The following is a 24,707-nucleotide window of genomic DNA, read 5'->3' on the forward strand; positions in this document are numbered from 1 at the left end:
ACGCATGTGCCAGTGCCAGTGTGAGCGTTCCCCCACCCCTTTGCACATGTGCAGGAGTGCCTGCACGCCCTTGCGTGTGCCTGCGTGTATGTGTACAAAGCAGCTGTGGGAAAGGGAGTGTGTGCGGGGACTCCCGGAGGTCGGTCTCCATGGCCCGGTCCAGCTCAGGCCACGGACCGGCACCATGCTAAGATATATATACTGTTTTGGACAAAAAGAAAAAGAAAGAAATAATGAAAATTGCTCCTAGCCATCTGTTAGACCTCAATAAACATGAGCTCAAGATTCACTTCTCTTTCAGATTAGAGAAAATTCAAACCTGACTGATTAGCTTGTACCCACCACTGTGGATGTTTCAGATAATAAAGTTAGCAGATAATACTACTGTAGTAATGACTTGTCACCTTGACAACTGTAGTCCCCTATCAACCCAACCTGATAACTGCAAGTCCCATTTTTCTATCCTGGTTTGATTTGAGAAGGCTCTGCTCTAGATAAGCAATTAATCGTAGGCCATACTTGGAGCCAAACTATTATGAACAATGTTCAAATATTACAAAAGACAGCATTACAAAGTATCTTTTTATTATTTCAGAAATTACTCCAGCATAAGCACTCTCTCACTGCAGTGCTTGGTAGACTGACTTCCCTTGAAGTTTAGGAATGTGTGAAACTGGGTAATGGGACTAGTAATATAGCAAATCTCTGTCTAGTTCTCAACTCCTTCTTGCTCACTGACTTAGACTTTCCAGAAAATCAATTTATTGTGCAATAATGTGCAGCTATCTATGTGTTGAACAAGGCCCTTCAGTTAGTGCTTCTATCTCACTATCCGACACATCAGGTGGCAACATTTTATTAAAGGGAAAATGGGACACTGGCTGCTCTTGTGATCCAGACTAGTTGTCAGTTTTCAAATACAGTGATGCCTCGCAAGACAAAAATAATTCATTCCGCGAGTCGTTTTGTATTGCGAAAATTTTGTCTTGCAAAGTGCGGTTTCCCATAGGAATGCACTGAAATTTAATTATTCGTCTTGAAAAGCACAGCCATAGAAAAATTTGTTTTGTGAGTCACCAAAAAAAACCACAAAACACTTTCGTCTTGCGAGTTTTTCATTGCACGAGGCATTTGTCTTGCGAGGCATCATTGTACTGGATTCATAACAGTACATCACTATTCAAAATGACAAAGATGCTCATTGGATCATTGCATGTCATTTCAACTAGTGATGAACACCTTATTTTATTTTCTAATGGCAAGAATTAGCCTGCTGCTAACAAAAATTCTCAAGTAGCCCTTCCATTTTTAAGACATTCTGAAAACTAGAGAAGTTCACTCCAAAACCATAACAGCAAGCAGTGCTATTCTGAAAGGAACTGGGTTTTTTAAAAAGTCTGATGAGTTGTTTACACTGAATGCTCTACTGTGTTTTCCACTCAAATCAGAGTAGACACAATGAAGAAAACAGGAATCATTTACTCCATGCTGCACAGACAGAAAGTATTACAGGAAAAGAGAGAGAGAGAGAGAGAGAGAGAGAGAGAGAGAGAGAGAATACTTTCTGCTTATATAGACCACCACTGACCAAGTAGATATGTGTGAATGCAATCTCAGCTACACAGTTATTTTAAGCAGGGAGGATAGCTAATTTGAAGGCTTTATAAAAACACAAAATTCTCAGCTCTGGTTCAGTTCTGGCATGGCTATTTGCAAAGCCAGAAGAGAATATAGAAAGAATGAGAAAGAGTTTCATGGCTACATAAAGATCAACATGTTTTATTTGGCATAGGCTTTTGTGGAGCACAGCTCACTGCATCACATACAGTATATCTTCAGTAGGATGCAGTCCATGACACACAAAACATGTTTAGTCTTTAAGGTGTCAAGTGTCTTTCCAATTTCTCCAGCAACATGGTTACCCTCATAATAAATTTTACAAGAGTGAAATGGCCTGAAATCCACATTTCAAAAACACAACAACGTTTGCTATTTAATCCGGCACACATAAAGGATGTAAAAACTATATAGGGCTTTACTTATCATTATTACTTCTTGGTTACGTGCCTGAAGGACACGCCTATGAATGTGTACTAGTGAAGATGGGTACATGATACCTCCAGGTATCATGTATCCATCTTCACTAGTACACAGTACTAGTAAAGTACTACCACAGTACTACCTCCAGCACACAGTATATCTGTACATTAGTCACCAGGGGTGATTGGCAGAAGTGGGCTTGTCCTTTGTGGATTTGCTAAGAGATACTTTACCAGGAGACACTGTGTAAAACAAGATGCTAAACCAAATAGGCCTTTGGTCAGATTCAGCAACACACTTTGTGTTCTGGTCTTGTAGAAGAATTTCAACATGAAATAGTATTATTACATATTAAGATATTGCTTCAAATAAATGTAAAAGGGATCAATGCACAACAGAATTGTGTGTGCCCATGGTGATTCAATAAATATTCTTTGAACCTCTTATATTTTAGTTTGCACAAAATCAAGCAAGGTTGGCTAGAGATAGAACACTTTTCTAATCCCAGGCTCCTACTATTTACAACATTTAGGCATTCATGTTCTTCCCAAGAGGCTAGCTAAGATTAAACATGCTTAAAATAACTCTTCAGGAAAGAAGAAGAAAGATTTGTTAAAACTTGTTACAACCTCCGTGTTAAAAGTTTCATTCATGTACATCTAAGCCTGAATTGTGCTTCAGAAAATATCTTGACATGAAGACTGAAGAAACACAATACCTGGTTTCCCATTCTGATGGGGGGCCGAGGACCTCCTGCGTATCTTGGTGACATAAAAGGCTGTAAGCACATAACATTAACTTAGTTGCAATGCACATTCAAAAGCAGAAATAAACATTACTGCCATTTCCTTACAGCTGTACCTCAAAAGTGGAGTTTGCTTGTGTTTTCCATATTTCATGCACAGGCACACACACAAACACTCCAAACCAAACATTTGATTTTGCAGTGGACTCCACCCCAACTGGGTGAAAGATTTTATGCACTGCGTTTCATACAATTTGTACTAAGTCTTCATATATTTAAGCACAATCAAACCTTTAAACAAAAACAATGGATGGTAAATTAGAAATATTTAAATTCTTTCACCTCTGGCATTCTTGCAAATTATTTTTTAAGTGGTTAGATGGCTTAAGCCGTGACAGTAGTAGGTAGATCTGCTAAAATTAGTACAAGGAGACTATCAACTAAATAGTAGAGCTTTTCCAACAGACTGTTAAATGAAAGTGAGGGGTAGGGAGGGGAGAGTTTAAGCTATTCCAATGACAAGTAGTGAAAACAATCATTTAAACCATATAATGAATGTCTACCACCATTCAGAAAAAAATAATAAAAATGGGATTTGTATGTAAATTAGCATGTCTGAAATTGAAAGCTACTTTCTAATCTAATGTCAATGGAAGAAAACACAGCCGAGAGAAGCAGACTTCCTGGTGGAGGTGGAATGATGTGGAATGGAATCAATACTGAGGGCCCGTAGCTTGACTGGATGTAAATCTGCAAAGCTCCAGGAACTAAACAGGACCTCTGGCTAATTATATTAGCAGAAGGGTGTGGCTCCCACATGCCTGAAGAGTTCACACCGAACACAAATAGCACAGCAGTGCCCTGCAAGGTCTTTACCTGACTGTGGGGTCCCATCATGCTGTTGGGGTTGTGAGGTGGAGGCTGTGCGTGTGGCGAGGGCTGAGAGCCAGGCGGTCCCTGTGAGGTTAGATAGTAGAATGTGGTTATAGGTCAGGCACAAGAACTGTGCAGCAAAATAGCTGGCTTAACAGGAGAAGCAGGCGAATTGTCACAAGGGAACCAAAGATTTGTTTCTACACATAGTAAAAGTTTAAAAAACTGAGGGAGAGGGAGAAGAAACCGGTAACTATTAAGCACAATAAAACAATTATTATAAACCGCAGAGGGGTGGGTGGGTTGAATAGTATGTGCCAGGTACATGGGTCTGTTAAAAGCCATCTAAAATTTAAGTTTCGAGTCCCTATGGCCAGATGACAAATAATAAAATGAAAATGCAACTGCAGTTCCTCTAAGCCAGATGATAAATAATAAAAAAATCATTATTTTTCCGCTTCTCAGTCTCAAGCCTGTCCTAGAATTCACCATGACTGACAAACTTGTTAGCGATTGGATCCTCTGGCATTTGCAGTATCTGGATTTCGGATCACAAATGAATCCACTGCTGGAATTGTAGTTAGGCTCTGTGCAGGAGTTCCATTTCTCTATGGACGGACTAAGATAGGTGCAATGTGTGGCAATACATAATCTGTGAGCAAACATTTTCATTGCTGTACCTTAATAAATGCAAACTGTGAACTCAATTAACATAATCATCGCCAAACTATACAATTTTCTTGCCTCTTCTAGTATCAAACAGGAAACTGCACACATGGCATCACAGAAATGCAACATGCTCACCAACTGTGCCCTGGCATCTGCCCACATTAGTATGCACTTTATTCAAATTATGTTAATCAGGAGATTTGAGTAAACAATTTTTTTTGTGGCCATATGGGTCACGATATGCGTTTGGACATTACAGCTTCTGTAAGTTGAACAAAAAGCCCTCTGAAGCAATGTAGGGCCTCAATATTCAAGGAGGCTGCATCTTTAAATGCATCTGCATAAATGTTTAAGGACTACATGCAAAATTTGCTCATCCACAATGTATTCTTATTAAATTAGCAACAGGACTCTTGTCTTCCAATCACCCTGTGGGTTAAAAGTATGGAGCAAGAGGGATTTGAGGGAAAATATTGATTAAAACTATGTTTCATGCTCCAGCTAACTAGATTGCCATAAATCTAAGAAGTTTAGTTTGGTGACACTAAATGGATAGTCTCCATATTTTTTAAACTCTTCGCGTAGTACTACAGTGTTAACCTACTGAGTTTTCAAGGGTAATCCTTCAACAGGATTAACTATCAATGAAAATGTTCTCCTTTGTTTTTAAGGAGAAAAAAGATATGATATCTGCTTAAAAAGGTGTATCTGTTTGGGGATGTGGGGAGACAATCATTTTGTATAGCTTTAATCCTGCAATGCAGTAATGTTGGACTTGGCTCAAACACAATTCCAATACCTTTCACTCCCAGACATGTGAATTTTATTCTGAAAAAGGAACACAAATACACAAATCCATGCTATGGTATATGCATGTTCTCTGCGTACTGTTTCTCTCCCCAAATAAAAATAAAATTCTAATTGGTCTGGAAAGCAAACAAAACCTGTAAGTACATTATGAGAAGCAGCTATACACTTCAGGAAAAGCAGAGGAACAGATGTTCTATACCTGCCATGTTAGTGATTTCAACAAGTGTTCGCCTTCTAGCTGCTGCCAGCAATGGCACGGTTTGTTACCATGAGCAATTTTCTTAATTAACAGACATTAATTAGCCATTTAGCAATTTTGCAAGCATTTGTTTAGCAGCTTTCCTAAACATGAATACCACTGTGATAATGGTACTGATTAGAGGATCCCCTAATTAACAGTACAGGGAAGGAAAATTGAAATCACATAAATTTAAAAGGGGAGGGGAAGTTAATGAAGGCAGGACATATTTGCACCTGCAAATCTTTTGTACTAGGGAAACTTGAGTGCAATGTAAATAAAAGAGGAAAAATTGTTAAGAGTTAACACAGAAAGATGCAGACAGAGCTTTAAACAGAAGCAGACACTGACGATCCTCCAGGTTATGTTTATGTGGTCATAGGAACTGATTTTCCATCGCATTAATAAGATCTATTGAAGGTAGGGTGCTGATATTTACTCATTAAGTCCCATAGCTGAGAATCAAGGGTTGCTTCTCGTAAGGTATTTCTTGCTCTATCCAAATATAGAATTCATGAGCCAAGTTTTAGATACAGAAGACACACATCTATTTTAAACTCTGTGTGTCCCCGCCCACCCCCATTTTAAATGCTTGAAGCAGTGGCCAGAATCCTCTTGTAGAGTTACACAAATTGTGTAACTTCTGGAGGCAAACGTTGCATGTTAAGAAGTTAACCACAGACATAATTAGTTGCACAAAGTCATACAACTCACTATGCAACTGATAATGTCTATAGTGATTTTTTTTAACTCTGAGTGATTTGCTTCCAGAAATTACACTGTTTGTCATAGCACAACACAGTGTAACCAGGTAAGATTTGGGCCACCAAATAAAATAATGGTATTTTCATGGAGAAACTCTGCCCCAAATTTATTTGTGATGTTCATCCTTATCATACCACACATGCATTTTGCAGGTATGCATAGTGGACCCCTGACTAATAATGGCTTGGAGAAAGGTGGGGTAAAAATATTTTAAATAAACCCACCACGTTTACAACTACTCCAATGTTACCCAATGCCGTACACAAGCATCCAAAACTCAGTTTAATGACTTGTAAAACTGGTGTTGTCATCAGGAAGTGTGACAACACACAAAACAGAAGAGAATGGAAGTAACAGAGTAGGGTAGAAGGAGAAAACAAGACACTGTAGGGCAGACAGGAGAAGAGGGGACGGGGAGGCAGGGAGGACATTAGAAACTGGATGGTAGATGGGGGTGTCGTCAAAAAAGCAAGGAAGGCAATGGAGAATGGAGAAGAAAAGGAGGATGGGATGGAGTACTGACAACTGTCCAGGAACCAAATCCTTACTTTAACATTGACCTGAATCGGGAAAGTGGGGTTTCTTGGCTCACTTTATGATGGTTGTTGAGGAACCAATAACGTTATAAGCAATTACAGTATCAATACCAAACATCTTCTAATAGGCAACCTTCATAAAACAAGGATAATCTTTTTCATCAATTTGTGTGTTCCACCCTTGACAAAGCCTTAAAATTATTTTCTAGTTTCTATTTCCAGACAAATAAGAGTGTGGCAATTCTGAATCTGTAAAAAGGGCCGTGAGGAATACTCTTTTTGCTTCATTTGCTCCTTCTGGGATTCTTGTGTGCTGAGCTTCTAATGATCTCCATTTTGGATTCCTGTCTACCGTGCCTACATGGTGGATCCTTTCCCTTCCCCCTTCTCTGCCTTCTGTTCTTGAATTTGGGGGATGGGTGTTATTTTATTTTATTTATTGTTTTGCTGGTGCTGCCAGGCAGCCTGCCTGTGTCTGTACCACCAGGCACCCTGGGATTTTTAAAAACTCTTCCTCCACCCAATTTCTTCAAGGATTTTCTCTCCTCTGTGATTATTATTTTTTATCCTTTCCTTCTTGGATTATTTCTGCTGCTACTTGCTGCATTCAGAAGAAGGAGAAAGCATTAAGTGGTAGGAAGAAAAGAATTGTCTCCACATTATAGTAGTGTTGGTTGAGTGTGTGTGCTTTCATTGTAGTTCTTCCCTTCTTTGCTTGCTTGCTTTTTTATTTTTGGGATAGGAGGCTGAGTGTATGTTTTTTATTTTCCTATTTTTTTCCTCTCAGTGTGCTTGTGCACATATAGACAAATGTATGTGTGTGCGTACTTTACTTGCTTGCTTGTTTTAAAAAGTTACTTGGTTAATTTACTGTTTTGTTTGCTTCTGGGGAGCAGGGGGTGGATTATGTGACTGTGCGAGTGTGCCACTGGGCTGTGTGAATGTGATAACATAAGCTAGTGCCTGCGTAAGTCTGATAATTTTTCTTTCTCATGTACTGTTGCTTGGTTTTGGAGTAGACTGACTCTCTGTTGCCTTGCCTCTGCTTCTTAGGAGTAGCTTTAAATTGGAAATGCACCTTATCTAAGTTGTATTCCCTCCTGCCCCTGGAATAGTCTGTTTTAAACCCTCAACAATTCTGTCAAAAATGGCAAAAGGATAGCTAAATATCTTTGACAGAAGAATTTACTACATCACCATTTATTATATCTGCACATCTGGAGTTTTGTTAGATTAACAATTTTTTAAAATGACACAACAAAGCTCTAAGTTCCACAGTGTAATAGCATGTACCACTTCTCCGATGATTTATACTATTAACTTCCTCAACAAAGTATATTTTCTACTCAAGATATAACCTGAAAGATTATAGTACTTTGCTTCAGTTTTGTACATCAAAAGGTACCATCTACCTTTTTCTGCAGCACACTGTAGTTTTCAAGCAGAATAATCTGTTGCTAATTGAAAAAAGTAGTGACAAAGCAATTATATGTTTCCCAACTGTATCATTAGCTAACTACTAAAGGAAATCCAGCAGTTCCAAATAGGAACAGCTTTTAGGAAGCACAAAGCAAATACCCAACTATTTCACATATATTCGTTTACAACAACAAATGAGCAAATTGGTTGTAAAGATGAAATGTTCACAGAATTAAGAAGGTAATAGCCAAAACACCTAAACTACAATAAGGATACTTAAGCCAGTTCCCATTATGCAAGTGCCACAACAAAAACTATCAACTTAGAAGATCTCCATTCTCAATAGATGTGTACTAAATGAACAAATATGAATACCATATGCAACCAAGTCAAAAATCTCTTTAAAGATCTTCATTTATTTCATGTAACAGAGTCATCACTTGTACTATTCCCATACTACTACAACATCTCAGCACTCAACCATGTATCTTTCCTTATTCAAGCCAATGACCATTGGAACTGTGTGGGTCTCCTAGATTTAAATAATTAAAATAAAGTAACACTGCCCAAACCAGGAATTCTGCTTCTTCACACAATAAATGTCTGAGATCTGAGCAGAAACAGTATTTTGAGAATGCATAGCCAACCTCCATCAGTCTGGAAGTTGTTGTAGGTTTACCAATGGCACACTGCTTGTGGATCATAGAATGAACTATATATATTGATCCATAGACTTGGAGGATTAGTTGCATAGTAAAATTCTTTGTACACTAAAGCCTGCATAGATGTCATGAGAAGCATCTCTTGAACATAGTTAAGAGAAAAAAAAAATCTGATCATAGGATCAAAAGCTCTCTTTTGGGAGAAACTGTTGTCATCCCTCTAAAGTAAAGTGTTACATTGACATTGATATTAACCAAAGTTATCATAATTTAAAGTTCCATCTTAACTAAGATTTGCAAACTGTGGTTTCTTCTCCTGGTTAAGAGGATGGCTAGCTTACTTTAGCCACATGTTTCATACGAGTGGTACCGACTTACCAGATGGGCGGGATATAAATCAAATAAATAAATAAATAAATAAATAAATTTATAGTCCTTAACTATACTTAAGGAAGGTGGGGAAAATGTGTTCTAAACAGTGGTGGGGCTAGGAAAAAGAGGAATATTATTTCATTACCATAGTTTTAAGGCAGCCATTACTTCTGTATGACAGCAAGGTCTTTTGACTTGAAAGTGTGCAATGGCAACATGCCTGTAACAGCTGGAGATTTTGATTCCGTATAACTCAGTTGTGAAATATATATATGCATAGTAAAATGTTAATTTAAAAACTTAGTGAATAAAATGCTGATAATCTGGACTTGGTCATTTTTAATGCCACACCATACACTAGAAAAGGGAATTATTATAGATAAATCTATTGTGAAATATATATATATATATGCATAAGGTAAAGGTAAAGTTTCCCCTTGACATTTAATCCATTCGTATCTGACTCTAGGGCGTGGTGCTCATCCCCGTTTCCAAGCTGTAGAGACAGCGCCTTGTTTGTAGACAGTTTCCGTGGTCACATGGCCAGCGCAACTAGACACGGAATGCCGTTACCTTCCCGCCATGGTGGTACCGATGCATCTACTTGCATTTGCATGCTTTTGAACTGCTAGGTTAGCAGGAGCTGGGACAAGCGACGGGAGCTCACTCCGTCGCGTGGATTCGATCTTATAACTGTTGGTCTTCTGACCTTGCAGCACACAGGCTTCTGCGGTTTAACCCACAGTGCCACATTCCTACAATATGCAATAGTCAAACATTATTTTAAAAACCGTTGGTAAGTAAAATGTTGATAATCTGGACTTGGCCATTTTTAATGCCACAGCATACATCAGAAAAGGAAATTATTATAGATAAATAAGTTGCTTGTTATGTACCATAAAGCTGCTTCCATCTTATGGTGATAAGATTTTGAGATGTTCAAGGAATGCTTCACCACTGTCATCCCTGAGGGAGATCGCATAGCTGAGTGGGGAATTGGAACCCAGGTCTCCTGAGTCTTAGTATGATATCACATCACACTAGTTCTGATACACAGTAATATGGAAAGAATTATATGGATGAAATCTTGCAAAGAAGAAGCCTTGCAAAATAATCAGCTTTATGCTGGTATAGAAAGGATCCATTACATGTCCATGGGACTTTTTTTTAAAAAGCACCAGGCATTAAGGGAAAATCAACTAGTTGTAGTATTCAAGGTACATTGGTGCCTCGATTTACGAATTTAATCCATATTGGAATGGTGTTCTTAAGTCAAAAAGCTCGTAAGTCGAAGCACCATTTCAGCATTTCAAAAATAAAATAAAATAAAATAAAATAAAATAAATAATAAATAAATAAATAAAGCACACAGAAAGCCCCATCAAAAGGCAGTGTGGCTTTAAAAAAAACAACCAAAAATAAACAGACCAAGCCCTGAAGGCTGCAAAAGAAAAAACCAAACCCCAAACCCAAAAATAAACATTGAGCAATCCCCATGCTGTGACTGGAAAAAGAAACAACACAGCACATAAACATAACCCCCCCTCAGCCGAAACCCACCCTGCAAAATCCACCCAGAAGTTTCTAAAAAGGAAAAAGCAGCACTTTACCAGGCAGACCGAAGTCTCCTCTGATGGCACTCATTCCCTGGCGGGGAAGCCTCCTTCTGTGCCGCCATCGCTTGCCGCATCCACAGAGGAGCCCCTCCAACCCACACGCCTCAGTGCCTTCGGCCGCCCTTACTCATGCGTAGACCAGCTCCTTCGGTGAACCTTACTCATGAGTAGGCCCATGCCAGGGATGGGCAGGAAGCGCGCCAGCCTCCTGAACCCCACAGTGATCCGGAGCCGCCCCCGCCTCTCCTTCCTCCTCCTGCGCTACAGGAGTAGAAAAGTTCCCTGACCCCCTGCTCTAACTGCTGGGGCAAAAGAGCTACAAAGAAGCAGCCTCTTTGCCACCAACGGTTTGAATTTCCCGCCCTTTTCCCCCTGCCTTTTTTCTGTCCTTAGGTCGAAGCTCCGCTCACAAGTCGAAGCAAAATTTTGCGAGCGGAGCTGCTCGTAAGTCGAAATGTTCGTAGGAAGAGGCACCACTGCATACTTTTTAAACACACCAGTCAATGACTTGGAAACAGTAAAAATAACCAAGGGTTCTGCAAATTATTAAAAACATTCTTAAACTCAGAGCAGACTATGAGGAGTATAAATAGGATCCCCCAATACTGAGCAGAGACATTGAAATGACAGATGAAATTCAATGTTAGCAGGTACCGGCTCACTTCGGAGGGCAGTTAGAAGTGGGGGGGGGGAGATAATTTCATTCATTAAAGACATGGCAAGGGAGCCTAATATATATAGGACTTTGTCACACAGCTCATCATTCTTTCAAATTCTTCTCGAGGACAGTAGAAAACCACTGCTTGAATCTACCCACCAGAGCAGTTAATGACACAAAAACTTTCCAGATTAGGCTAAAGAAGTCCAATTGCTAAACAAGCCTGGTTTCTTATTTTTTATAGTGACAGCCTCCAAAACCGCACCTAAATCTCTCTGCCTCCATTAAAAATTCACTTTTAAGTCTTGCTTGTGAGCTGGCAGAAGCATTTGGCCAATTGCCACTGGGAATAGAGTACTGGGCCAGATAGCTTGCCTGGCCCAGAAAGCAATGCCTATGCTATTTTAAAAACTATTAATACAGAGATACTCAGATACAGGCAACACACACTGGTCCCTAGCCTGAAGACATTTTCACAAAATACCACTTGAGCCACATCAAAAAGAGAATTTTGCCCCACCTTGCTTGTCTCTTTTCAGATAGTATTATGTCACTCTTCCTACTCCTACCTTTCCTCCTCTAATATTTGTATTTCTTGTCTGTATAAGCCTCTAAGATGTGTAATTTGGGATACATCTTAGAGGGTTAAAGAGGCAAGAAACAGATATTTGATGTTCTTAAGAAACTTACCATCTATGAACAGAGGGGCATTCTGGAAGGGTAAAAATCTATCTTTCTCAGGATCCTGGACGGAGAACATACTGAATGGTCTTATCTGAGAGAAGCAGCTCTCTGTTCCGAAGTCTTGAAAAAGACACAGAGGTGTAAGCCACATAGGCCGCAAGGAAGTAGCAAAGGCTTAGAACAGGAACCTGAAACCGGAGAATTAATAAAGCAAGATACAGGGCTACAGAAGGATAATTTCTTAGCTGTGCAACCCAGCTGTTATCAGAAAAGGGTGGGACAGGATGCTCCTTTGCTGTTACACACAATAAAAATTTACCCATAATACAACAGTACCTTGTGGACATAGACAAAGGCACATCCCAGAAGTGGGATATACAATATGGAGCAAGAGCTTAGAATTAATAACTTACAGCAAATGACAATGTCTGTAACATGGTGTCTATAGAGCAATAAAGGCACAAGAATGATACTTTCTGGAAATTACACAAATTTTTCATAATTTTTCCACCATATGTCTTGAGGAAGCTTGCATTGAATGTTTGATTTTTAGTGACCTAAAGAAACGTGTCATCTCTTCTATTTTTGGATTGTGTAGAACCACATGACTATCTCTGTTCTTTTTTTTAAAAAAACAAATGTTATAATTTGTTATTTCCAAAACACTGTTGAGGAGGAGTAATTTCTTGCCACTTTTCTAAGGATTAAAAAAAAGAGTACTAAAAAGCAACTTGCTTGTAACATACTGCTCATCAAGTAGTACTTACTGAGTAACTTTTTATCCTTTTTTGGAAGTACTGATAATGCACTGACTTTAAGGTTGTTCTATGCTCTCATCTGAGGAGGACCATCTAAGGACACCATTTTTTAAAAAAACAACACCACCAAACTTTTGTATATGAATCTGTGCTGAAAATTGTATTTTAAACAAAGATCCCCCTTACCAGATAGTTTTGGTTCAAACTAATGTAGTTCTTGATGTACTGAGGAAGGAAGCTTAGAAAACAGATCTAAAAGGAGCCTAACCTACAGAAAAGAAGAAGGGCTCCACATCTCCTCAAAACGTCATTTTTCTTAATATAAGCTTTCAAATATAATGTGCTCACACTCAGCTGTGCCACTTCCCCTAACATTCATGGAAGAAACTGAGGCAAAAGGAGAGAAAGACATTATGGTAGAACCAGAAGCTGACTCAGTGAGGGGAACAATCTGGGGTACCCAATTCCAGGCAGCCCAATTTGCCTTGGTCAGAGGAAAATTTAACTCCCCCACCCCTCTTCTTTTCCCTGCAAAACAAGATGCACAAGGCACACCTGCCCCTATTCCAAGGCCAACAGTACTCCTGGAAGCCTTTCGTAAGTGCTGTAAGCTTTGTAAATAAGGCAGGTACACCTTGCTTCCAATCAAAATAATGCTACTGGCAATGCTATCAAGCCTTGAAAATACAGCACACATATCATGTGCATCATGGATTCACAGAATTGTAGAGCTGGAAAGGAATCCCAGTGGTCATCAAGTGCATCGCCTTGCTGAAGCAGAAAATGCATTATTTTGCAGTAAATCTTGTTTTGCTGTAAAAAGAGAGAGATGGTTAGTTTTTACCATTGTTGGAGCAAATGGCAGTCCCCACTGATAGTTTTGCTAGAGTGCTTAAACTGCCACAGAAGAGACGATGGGGAAGATACACTTCAACTGTCATCAGAAGTGTCCTTAGGGAGAAAAGATGGTATTGTTTGAGAACTTAGTGATGGTGTTGCTTCCTCAGGGACCTTCCCTTTCAACTTCAGAATCCGTATTCTGTTTGGAGGAAGAAAACAGCCTGAACGCTATGAGGACAAGTGCAGATTTAATTCCCATGCCAATTCTCGTTGCTTTCCTAGTTGCTACACTCATGAAGACTTGTTGGAGTGGTCGATGCAGTTGCTGTAGCACCAAAACGAGCAATGAACCTTTTTGTGGACTTTCTCCTAGTAGGAAAGAACTAGACTAAGCAATTAACATTGTTCCAGAAATGCAGGAAGAGGTAAGAAATTTGTGAGTGCAGAGCTGTGGGGTTTCTGTTCTTACCTTGCTGTAACAAGGTGGCCGAGGGGATGTGTTTTTATGTTCATTATTTTCCTATCCTCATTCACTAAGCAGTTTCCGCAGCTTCCTGAAGCTTTCAAGGGCTGAACCTAACAGTCTGCTCCCCAGGGGCTTTCCAGTGCTAGATGCTTCAGAAACGAGGGAGTTTTTGCTCTTGTGAAAAGTCGAGGGGGGGGGGAACGGCGGTGGCAGGATGTTCAGGAAACAGAAGCAGCCGTGAAGAGCACAGGAAAATGACACCTAATACGTGAATAAAGAGCCCATATCCCTTGGCCGTGTTGTTACAAAAAGGTAAGTCTGAGAGAAATTGCTCAGAAATTCTCTATACCCCCTTGGAAAGCACGTGGGGGGGAGCAAGAAAACCAATTTCCTCTTTCACAGAGAGCGAAAGAGCATGCAAAAAGACAAATGGGGATTCAACACTGTGCTATGAGTGATTTCTCCAGCTGAGAAGCCAGTATCACAAGTCCACAAGCCACTGTGAAATGACTACTCCCTGCCACAAGACTAGGAAACAAAGGGGAGGAAAAGGCAAGAAAATAATATAAAACTATGGCAGTACCTATTTAGTAATCCTAGGCAGGAGCAGACTAAGTTTGATCTCGCCTCCAGGTAAGTAATCTTCTGTCTCCTAACTCCATGATCTTAGGAGGAAGATCTTTTATTTTTAGAAAGTTCGTCTTCCAAAATCAGAAAATCCAAAATTCCAAAATCCTTCCTTCAAACCTATCATCTCAATTGTGAAGACCATTTCCATAGATTCTCAATGTTTCTCCTATGCTGCACGGAGAAACATTAGAGTGATTCCACTCAAATTACCAGTTTTAATTAAAAAGGGGTCGAAAATCAATTTCTGCTTTTAAACAAAACTGATTAGCAAGTCAGTTATTGCAACTCACAGTGGTAGTGTTTTTCCTAATTTTGTAAATGAAAGTGACTGGTGTTGGAAAGAAATTAATCTAAGAGTCTAGTCACCCACAGTCCTTTTACGTGATAATACCTGCATTAAACACACACTTTTCCCCACAGGAGATCAAAAAGTAATGTTTGGTCATTGAATCCCAGTGGTTAATGTAATCCACTTCCAAGAGGCAGTATGTCTGTGTGTGTGTGTGTGTGTGCGTGCACACACACACACACACTCACACACACATGTGCATGTACTGGACAGGAGTGAACTGGAAAACAGCTAAGCACATGCAAAAAAATGCTAGAAATTGTTATATATTCCCTGGAAACTCAAGAGTTTGTGAAGCATTTTTGGCAAATGACACACAGCAGTAAATGGGATCCTCATGATCCCATTAGCTCAGTGGTTTGGGAGTTTGATTCCCTGCTGTGCCTTCTGGACAGGCACTGGCCTCGATAATCCAAAGGTCCCTTCTGCAGTTCTAAGAAGATGACAATTAACTTGAAAGAGTAATATTAATGATAGTCACCTCCCAATAAGAGAACAGCAGATATACACTAAAGGCAAGTATTTCAGCAAAAGAGCTGCATGCTCTTATGCAGCAATGGGAGGAGCTGGTGGCAAGAAACGGCAACAACAAGGATCTAAAAACATTTGCTGTTTCCTGTCTGCTACCCTGGGGCCATTAAAACTGCCGTGCCTGGATATAAAAACTGGCAGTCTTACAGCTCCTCTCTTCTGGTGCCCCACAACAAAACTGTCTCCCTGCCCCCAATTTTACAGCCCACCTTAAGATTCATTTTCTACCTTCTCTTTAAAAAAAGAAGAAAAGAAAAGAAAAAGCCAGACCTCTGGATATTGTTATCTCTGTAAATATTTGCAGATGTTCTAAGACCAGGGAGAACTGCAATTCAGCAGAGACTAAATTCTCTCTCTCCCCCTAATACACTGGGTTATAAATCAAGCACTGAACTGAACTGCCTGCTAATGCTGGTTTAAAGGTACAGAATACAAAGCGTCAAGAAGCTTGCATAGATAAAGGAAACCAAACAACATTTTTGTGTATACACACAGTCTAATTATTCCAGAACGTCTCCATACAATCTGATTATTGCACAACAAAGTGTGACTGACAGATGTATTAGTTATGGGGTGGATAAAAATCAATAATTTTTTTAAAAAATCCAATTCATTTAAATCATGATATAAATTTAGAAACAGATTTTTTTACTTACATTGTCAAAAAAAAAATCCATTTTTAAATTTAATTGATTTAATTAAAATCACAATTTAAATCTATCCTGGTCAGTTGTACTGTATTAATAAAATCTTCCCTCCAAGATGTTCATGGCTCTTTTCTTTACCATTCAATCCTCATAACAGCCCTGTGAGGTAAATCAAGCTGAGAGTAACTAACACAATGTCAATCACTGAGTTCCATAGCTCAGTGGAAATCAGAACATGGATCCCTCAGTATTCTGTCATGCTGGCTGCCCTTCAGTACCCTCTCCTGTTTCTCAGTCTGCATGTTTAAAAACCTCCTCTGGTGATTTTGCTGACAAATGGACTTCTTTTCATTTGGATCCAACAGCCAAGAGTGATCTCCACTCCTGTATACAATCCACCCCTCGCCCCATATGCTCAAAACCTGCATAGAAAACTGGGCCCCCTTCAAAATGATATTCATGATTTCCCCACCTTGCAAAAACATCATTTGCCATTTTTTAAGAAAAGCAGAACACAACATCAGAAGAATGAAATTCCGCTCTGAACCCCCTTCCCCAGACCTGTTCTTCATTAATGGAGTGATAAATCTCGTCAATTCCAGGCGATCAGATGTCAAGAGCATAGGATACTAAAGGAGTTCAAAATCAGTTTAAATTTATCAGCAGTTATTAAGAACAATGAAAAAAAATTCCCTTGTCCCCAAAATCCCTGGCTACTTACGTTTATTAATGGTAAAAGAATAGTAACGTTTAAATATGTGTGTTTACAAAACTTCAGTATTTTCAGGCTAAATATATATATATATATTATATATGAAAAATACATTTCCATTTGAAAAAAATACTTGGGAGAGAAATTACTTGTTTTGTGATACAAGTTTATCTGACTGACGTTTGGTAGAAATGCACTAGGTCAAATCCCTGATAGCAGTGGCATCCACACTTAAGAAACCTCTGCTCAAGGAAGCTCATCTGTTCGGTCATCTTGCAGGAGGTTGGTAAAAATGCTTTGTATATCATAAAAATTATTTGTGAAGTGCTTGAAAATAGCGGTTCTAGAAAATTCTTAGAGATAGGGTCTGCCTGATAAGAGTTTTTTTCAAAAAAAAAAAAAAAAGAAGGACATTGTAAGCTTTGCCATGATATGTGCTGTCAAGTCAGAACCTACTTACAGCAAGTGCGTAGGGCCTTCAAAGTACCGTAACTGAGATATTTAGGGAGTGATTTTACCAGTTCTATCCCCACTCATCCTGGTATGTTTCCATGGCTGAATGCCATTTAAACCCAGGTCCCATGAGTCCTAGTATGTCACTCTGTCCACTACAGCGTGCTGCGTATAGTAAACTGTAGGACTATTCAAAGTGGATCAGGACCATGACATTGAGGGGAAATGTTAACCGTGTTATTTTATGGTTGTTTCCCAATTAAATCCTATATTTGCTGAAGTTGTTAGGTGCTCCATATAGAAAATAAGAAGGCACCATATGGAAAGCTGTATGTTTTCTGTTTTGGAGCAGACAGCCTCAGGGATCACGGGAGCTGAAGGAGCCAAATTAAACAGTGTACTATTCCTAAAAATCTCCAGATTGCCAGGTATGATGTTTCTTTTTAAAAAGTAGGAGTAGATCGTAATCCATGATCTCCCACATAATGTCTGCTTGGACACAGGCTACCTATCATGAAGGCTAAGGTCTGTGGTTGTTGGTTTTTTTTTTTTTTACACAAAAGGGAAGAGTTTCATTTGAATTATTAAATGAATATCAGCTGGGGAAGAGTTTCATAGATAAAGAACAATAAAAGAAAAGAGCTTAAAGATACATGAATTACAGATACTGCCTTTAACAAACACAAAAAAATGCAAAGATGGAGGAGAATATAGAGAAATCAGAGATGAAAGATAAGCAGAGATGGAGAGTGAAAACATATGATGTTAAGTAAGAGATTATTAAACTGAATGTGAAAGGAAAAGTCACCAGTGAAGAGAAATAAGAAGTAAAGAAACATGATTATATTGGCACGCTCCCCTATGGGAGCTTCCAGGGATTACATTCCACTTCCTCAGCTGCACTGAATATCCAAGTTGGGCTCCACAGGTCCAGACAAACTGAACGTATGGTCGCAGTGTGGGGACCTAGTGAGATGGGGAAAAGAGGGTGATAGTGACATTGCTCTTGGGCTCCCAAAGTGACAGTGACACGGAGGTGGTTTGCACTTTGGGTGTGTGAATGTAAGCTATGAACAGCTGTACTGTTAATATTTTCACATTTCATTTTCTTCCAGTAACAAATGGGATGACTGTATTCAGTAACTGAACTCCAGTCCTATCAGCCACTTTGTTCTTATGGGGCACAGTCATAAAATAGACAATATCTCAGAAGGGAAGCTATGGCATTCTGTTTTCCTCAAGGAATAATGTTGAAAGGAATAAGCCTAATACAATTAGTTCTAAAACCTTCAATATGCCACTCTAGAGGCATGGCCTCCAAATGGATGATTTTCAATTGCATTAAAAAAAATCTTGCTATCAGTGTTATTGGGTAATATATCTTTTAAGTACCAATATTTGTTACTAGACTTTCTTTTTCAGCTTGGCTGGTTTCAGTAACATTAATTAGGGAGACTATAAAGAAAAATGCATGAACATTGCTTCAACAAATACTATAGATCTATATATTATTTGTTTTTGTCACTTGGCTCAATTAAAAGTTTCTCCACTATCATGTAGCTCAACTCTATCCTTTTAAAAACACTCACAATAGGAAGTGGGGTAGTTGGGAGGAAACCACAGACAGGATACAATCATATGCACATAATATTTCAGGTCCAGTTCATTTTATCATGGTATATTACATTTTAGTATGTTTTAGAGGCAATGACAAATTTTGCATAAAATTTGCAAGCATTGCTGTGTGCAAATAAGTAAACACTGAAGTATAAGATCTATCACTCTAAACAGGCAAATGCATTGACCTGAAGAGGCACTGACAACATGAACTTAAAAATGAGAAATACAGTACTGTATGTTCTGTCTTTTCATTTGCTGCATATTAAAACCAAAGAAAAAGCATTACATTGGAGGAAACCTCCCTCTACGTCTAAAAATAATATAATGTTAAGATGCTAATAAGGGGAAATTATATCACTAATAAATCCTTCACAGGCAGAATTCTAAAATATTTCACATAGGAACACAGGATTGAATGCAAGGGATTTCTATATTCTTGTACAAAACACAGCCAAGATTAAAGAGGCATTTTCTGTAACAGCAGATAGCATCATCTCCCCCCTACTTAAGAACTCCACAGTTAATCATGACAACATTAGAAATTGTGAGAGGAATATTAAAAGGCCCTTTGCCTTGCTTTCCAAAGGATTAAATTTCTACTCTTAACTTGCAAACCACATACACAATACTCAGGAATACAAACTCATTTTGGAATCTTAAGGATGGGAAACTTTGTACAAAAATTAAACTCTATGATACCGACATGATTTGTCATGTCTCTGTTTTAAGCTTTAAGATGTAACAGGGGAAGAGAAGGAATTAATAGTGGACAGAAGACATTCATGATATTCAGGAAATCACAGCTTTATTATTAGCTGTTACAAATCTGTGAGGGAGAATTAAATCTTCCTTCAGGCAGATCCCCCCTGCCCCTTTTTACAAGTGATTCTTCTAAAAGATACATGGAAATAAGTCAGAGGCTTGTAGGAGTTACCAAGAATCCCACAATAGATCACTTGCACTTAAAAAAAAGCCATGTATTTAGAAAAAAGCAATTAAAAACTGGTGATTTTACTAACATGTCATCCGACCTGAAAATTTTAGGATTCAAGTCCTAATGTTTAGGCTTGACCCTTTGATCTGTCCATATGTACCAGCAAAGCTGAGAATGAATGGATACAGCAATTCTGAATCCAGTTCAAGTACCTCCTCTCCAGGATATATTCTTCAATTCTGCAGCATAATTAGAGAACCAGGAAGAATTTTTATTACAACTTCTGTTAAACAACTGGGATTCAGAAATCCCTAGTGACAGAGTAGATAAAAATCACATTGATTTAAATTATGAGTTAAATTTTAAAAAATGATTTTAAAAATTGGTAAAAAAAATGGTCAAAAATCTATTTTTATTTAAATGGAGATTTAAAACAAATCCGCACTACCTAGTGATCTATAGAAAATCACATTGGGATCTATCTTCTATATAAAATAATAAAAGTATCTACTTTGGGTTCATCCCGTCCTAATTTATTAAGTAGCTTGGAGAGTTTTTGAACTCTTCAGCCAAGGATCTTTTAATTTGGGGAGCAGGTTTTTTTAAATAATGTCTTTAAAAAAGCAAGGAAGCTACTGTCAATTTACTTGCCCAAAGCCCTCAAAAGACAGAACTCATGAACACCTTTTGAAATATCCTCAGGACATATGTGATAGCTTAGCAGCTATGCAATCTGGCATGTGGGAGAGGTTATGCTGAGAATTTCTTTTCTAAAATATTATACTCAAATATCCAAAGAGTTAAAGAAAGTCTATCTGAGCTAAATTAGGAAAAGGGAAAGAAGATGGGAACACAAGTATCACATAGACCAAACGAACAAACTAGCAAACAAACAAAACTCACAAACAAATCAAAGTAATTTAGCTAGTTAAATGCTAAATACTAAAGTAGAAATCTTGGAACTCAAGAGTGTATGAGAGAGCACTATACTGTACAGGAGATGACCTGAGGAAGGCATCTTTAGACTACTAATTAGAGATGGGGGTATTCGAATTCGTACAGGCAAAGGGGAGGGAGGACAAGTTGCTAGCTGAGCAGGAAGAAAATGGAGCTTTCAGAGTGATTGGAAAGATGAGCAAGGCTGCTGCCAGATGTGTGGAGGGTCCAGCCCCTGGGGGCGGATCCTTGTTAATTCCAGCTGTGCGTGGATATTCGTGGAAATACTCCCATCTCTACTATTAATGTATATAGTTCCAAGAGACCAAGAGTACTTTTGAAGCATTACATTTTATGGGGCATTTGACCTGCGCTATCCACCACCTTAATGGAGATGGGCTGCTATTTTACACAATTTTACACAAGGTCAGTTTTCTATATCAACAGTCTAGCCAGCCCAATGGAAGATTCTGTAGCTGCTTGAAGCTGTATTCATCTGATTGACAACTATGCACACATGTATGGCACTAGAACTAACCAGTTCTACCAAGAATGAGGGAACAGCTTAACTTCAGATGTTTATTTAGAAACAAAAGACAAAAATATGCCCATTCAGGCTTCATAGTAGGGTTCCGAAATTTCAGATGCTCTAGGTGGCACTGTTGAACTACAAAGAAACACCAGAATTAGCCAATCCTAACAGGCAGCCAAAGGACTGGAACAGAGGTCTGGAATAACCAATATCTTTGTCAGATAACTACAAAGTTACAAATAAGGCAAGATTTTGAGTTCTCCAAAACTCTTCATTGGCAACGATGGTATAAAACTTTGAGTTAAACCATTTAAGTCCCAAAACTAGGCTAGACGTGATGCCCACCTGAGACTCTGGTCTTCAACTTACAATGTGTTCTCAGATCAAATAGAATAATACAAAAAATGAGAGATATTTATCCGTTGAATTAACATGATAGATGGGTTGTTCTCAATAGATAATGGGAACAGCAACTTGTAAGACAGACTTGGCTTTCTGTCATGGAACTGGATTAAAAGGAAAGCCTGTAACAATATCAGAAATTCAATGCTTGGTCTTACTGAAAAGTTTGGGAAATCAGCTGATTAGTTGTATCTAATTTTAAAAAGACTAGCCAACCATGGAAAGACTGTATTGTTATAAATTTTTATTAGAACTTCACGACTTTCTTTTCTGTACTCAGAACAAAGTCATTTTTCTACCTCATGCTGTCTACTGAAGATTCCTAATTTGGGGGGAAAGAGGGTGACACATAGCAGTGGCAGCTATATCGCCTCTGACTGCTCACCATAAGAATCCAGGAGATAATGAGAAGCTTTGTGAGGCTCAGCAGCCTTGTTGCAAATGTCTCTCAAAGCTGGCAGATGAACTCTAATTTAATACGCCAAGTTTAAAAAATGACACAGAACTGAGGATATGCGATCAGGAGCCTTACTAACGCACACTTTTCTGTTTGTGAATGAATCTATGAGCAAGTCTTCTTCCTCCAAATTCCTAGCACCTAACAAAAGATGCATATTCCGATCCAAACACGTTCCCTCTCAAATCTATATGGAATGTGCTTCCTGCTGTCCTACAGAAACCACTACTGGTGGAGACATCTTTGCTTAGTTTTCTCATACAAGCAACAGTTAGGTTCCCCAAAGAACAAGGGGAAAGGGTGTTTATTGGGTTGTATTGGTCTGGTCCCAGCTGACTCTTAGGATGTGCAAAGTCAATGTTCAGAATCTGATTCATAGGCTCTGATCTAATAAAATGCAAAGCCGGAATGTTTGAAGCCCCAGCATATAATGATCAAGCCAATATATGCCACCCAACTGCTCCCACCTGGGAAGGGCTAATGCAACTGGGATGGAAAATATCCTAATCCTGATTCCTGGCTTTTCTCTCCTCAAGAAAGCCAGTGTCTGGCTTATGGACTGAGTGAGGTTTATGGAACTGAGAACAGCGAAGGTCTCCATATGCATACAAAGCTTTTCTACCCTGGTACAAAACTTTAGCTACTCCCAGTTGCAGAAGAAGCCAAATGGGAGTAGCCTGGCAGTATGCAGGAAAACTCTGCTCAGATTTCTATTCTGGTTTGTGAGAATTTAGGCACAATCTGGCACACTGATCTTCAAAGGATATGGTTATGGAGATCCAACCAGAAAAAGGCACCACTAGGAAAACCCAAGTTGCACAAATTACATAATAACTGCAAAGAGAGGACATGTATACTGACAGATTCTCAGGAATGATCACTATTTGTCAGTTAAGAGGCAAGTCAGAATTATAATAAATACATGGAGTAGAAACAAGATAGAATAATACATCAGTATCAAACAGCCTACTTTGACATCATCTCAGTCAAAAGAATCCACATTCTTATCAGACTGAATACAACACACACAGCACAACCACCTGTCATTAAAATATTTACTACCTTAGTTTACAGGCTGCATTAAGGATTAGTGAACTAAATATGTGAAATAAAGTAATGTGAGCATTTGATATGTTACCTATTTCTATGTGTTTTCACTATTCTTATACAAGGCGGATGGTCAATAAGCCAAATTTAAACAGAACACCTCCCTTTCCAGCAATAACCAATATGTCAAGAAGATATGTTCAAGAGCAGAAGCAGTTATAGACTACTGCATACAATTGGTACATCAGCAGACTACATGGTGGAAGCAGTATGTTCATATCCCACATGGAATCTTTCATAGTACAGAATTTCTAAACACAACTAGACCTTGATTTACTCAACACTACCCCCAAAACAAACAGTAACACATGAATAGTCAATATGGCATAGGCCATAAGGAATGTTTAAATTTCACTTTTCCCCCTGTAAATAAGAACTGAGAGGTAGGAGGAACATTCTTCTCCAGCTAATGACAAATTTAAATATTTTATAGTGTAAACTGTTTCTTTTTAAAATACTACTTGATATATGTTTAGAAGGAGCGCACACACTCCAGTAACCAAGTGAAACATGCTGAACATGTTACAACCCAACTATACCTTTTAAATTGCACAAGGCATAATATTTTAGATGCAAAGCAAGTGTCCTGCTCTGCATAATCGTTCACCAAACTTTGTTTTTGTATCACCAAGGTCTCAACAACAGCCAAAGTGACAACTGGCTATCAATTTTAAAAAGTGTAATTAGTTTAAGAGAAACATGGTTACCTGATATGATTGGTAACATAACATAGTATAGTGGTATATAGATAATAACTTCAAGTTAAGCTGACTGGACTTATTCAGACATTGCTGCATGCTTGTTCACACACACCCCTCTCTATATTGCTCTGTACTTGATTCAAAAATAAATACGGACTGGCTGGATAGCTCAGTGATTTAGGTTCCTGGCTATGGAGCTAGAAGTTCGGAGTTTAATTCCTCACTGTGTCTCCTGTGAGCAGAGCCAGCTTGCGTGACTTTGGGCAAGCTGCAAAGTCCCTGGTGCCCTCAGAAGAAAAGAATGGTAAACCACTTCTGAGTATTTTCTACCTGGAAAACCTTGAAATAAGGGTTGCCGTAAGTCAGAATTGACTTAATGGCACATGTTTATTAGATTTTTATGGACTACCCTGTTTTCCCGAAAATAAGACCTAACCTGAAAATACGCCCTAGTATGATTTTTCAGGATGCTCGTAATATAAGCCCTATCCCCCAAAATAAGCCCCACCCCCCAAAATAAGTTACAGTTAAGTGAAACCCCACCC

General features: G+C 38.8%; 1 protein-coding gene across 8 annotated transcripts in view; it reads right to left on the minus strand.

The window, feature by feature from the left end:
• Positions 1 to 24,707, minus strand: part of SSBP3 (single stranded DNA binding protein 3) — a 207,454-nt gene that overhangs the window by 21,841 nt on the left and 160,906 nt on the right. For 3 of the 8 annotated variants that reach the window (XM_078392903.1, XM_020799623.3, XM_020799625.3), the window contains exons 6-7: positions 3,662 to 3,742; positions 2,759 to 2,818 (exon numbers count right to left, since the gene is read on the minus strand). The exons of 2 other annotated variants lie outside the window; for them this stretch is intronic. In XM_078392903.1, the coding sequence (XP_078249029.1) occupies positions 2,759 to 2,818; positions 3,662 to 3,742 (141 nt within the window). The remainder of the gene's footprint in view (positions 1 to 2,758; positions 2,819 to 3,661; positions 3,743 to 24,707) is intronic. 3 more of the 8 variants (XM_078392904.1, XM_020799627.3, XM_020799628.3) reach the window with 1 other exon arrangement.

The sequence above is a fragment of the Pogona vitticeps genome, chromosome 4, assembly GCF_051106095.1.
Source record: "Pogona vitticeps strain Pit_001003342236 chromosome 4, PviZW2.1, whole genome shotgun sequence".
Lineage (NCBI taxonomy): Eukaryota > Metazoa > Chordata > Lepidosauria > Squamata > Agamidae > Pogona > Pogona vitticeps.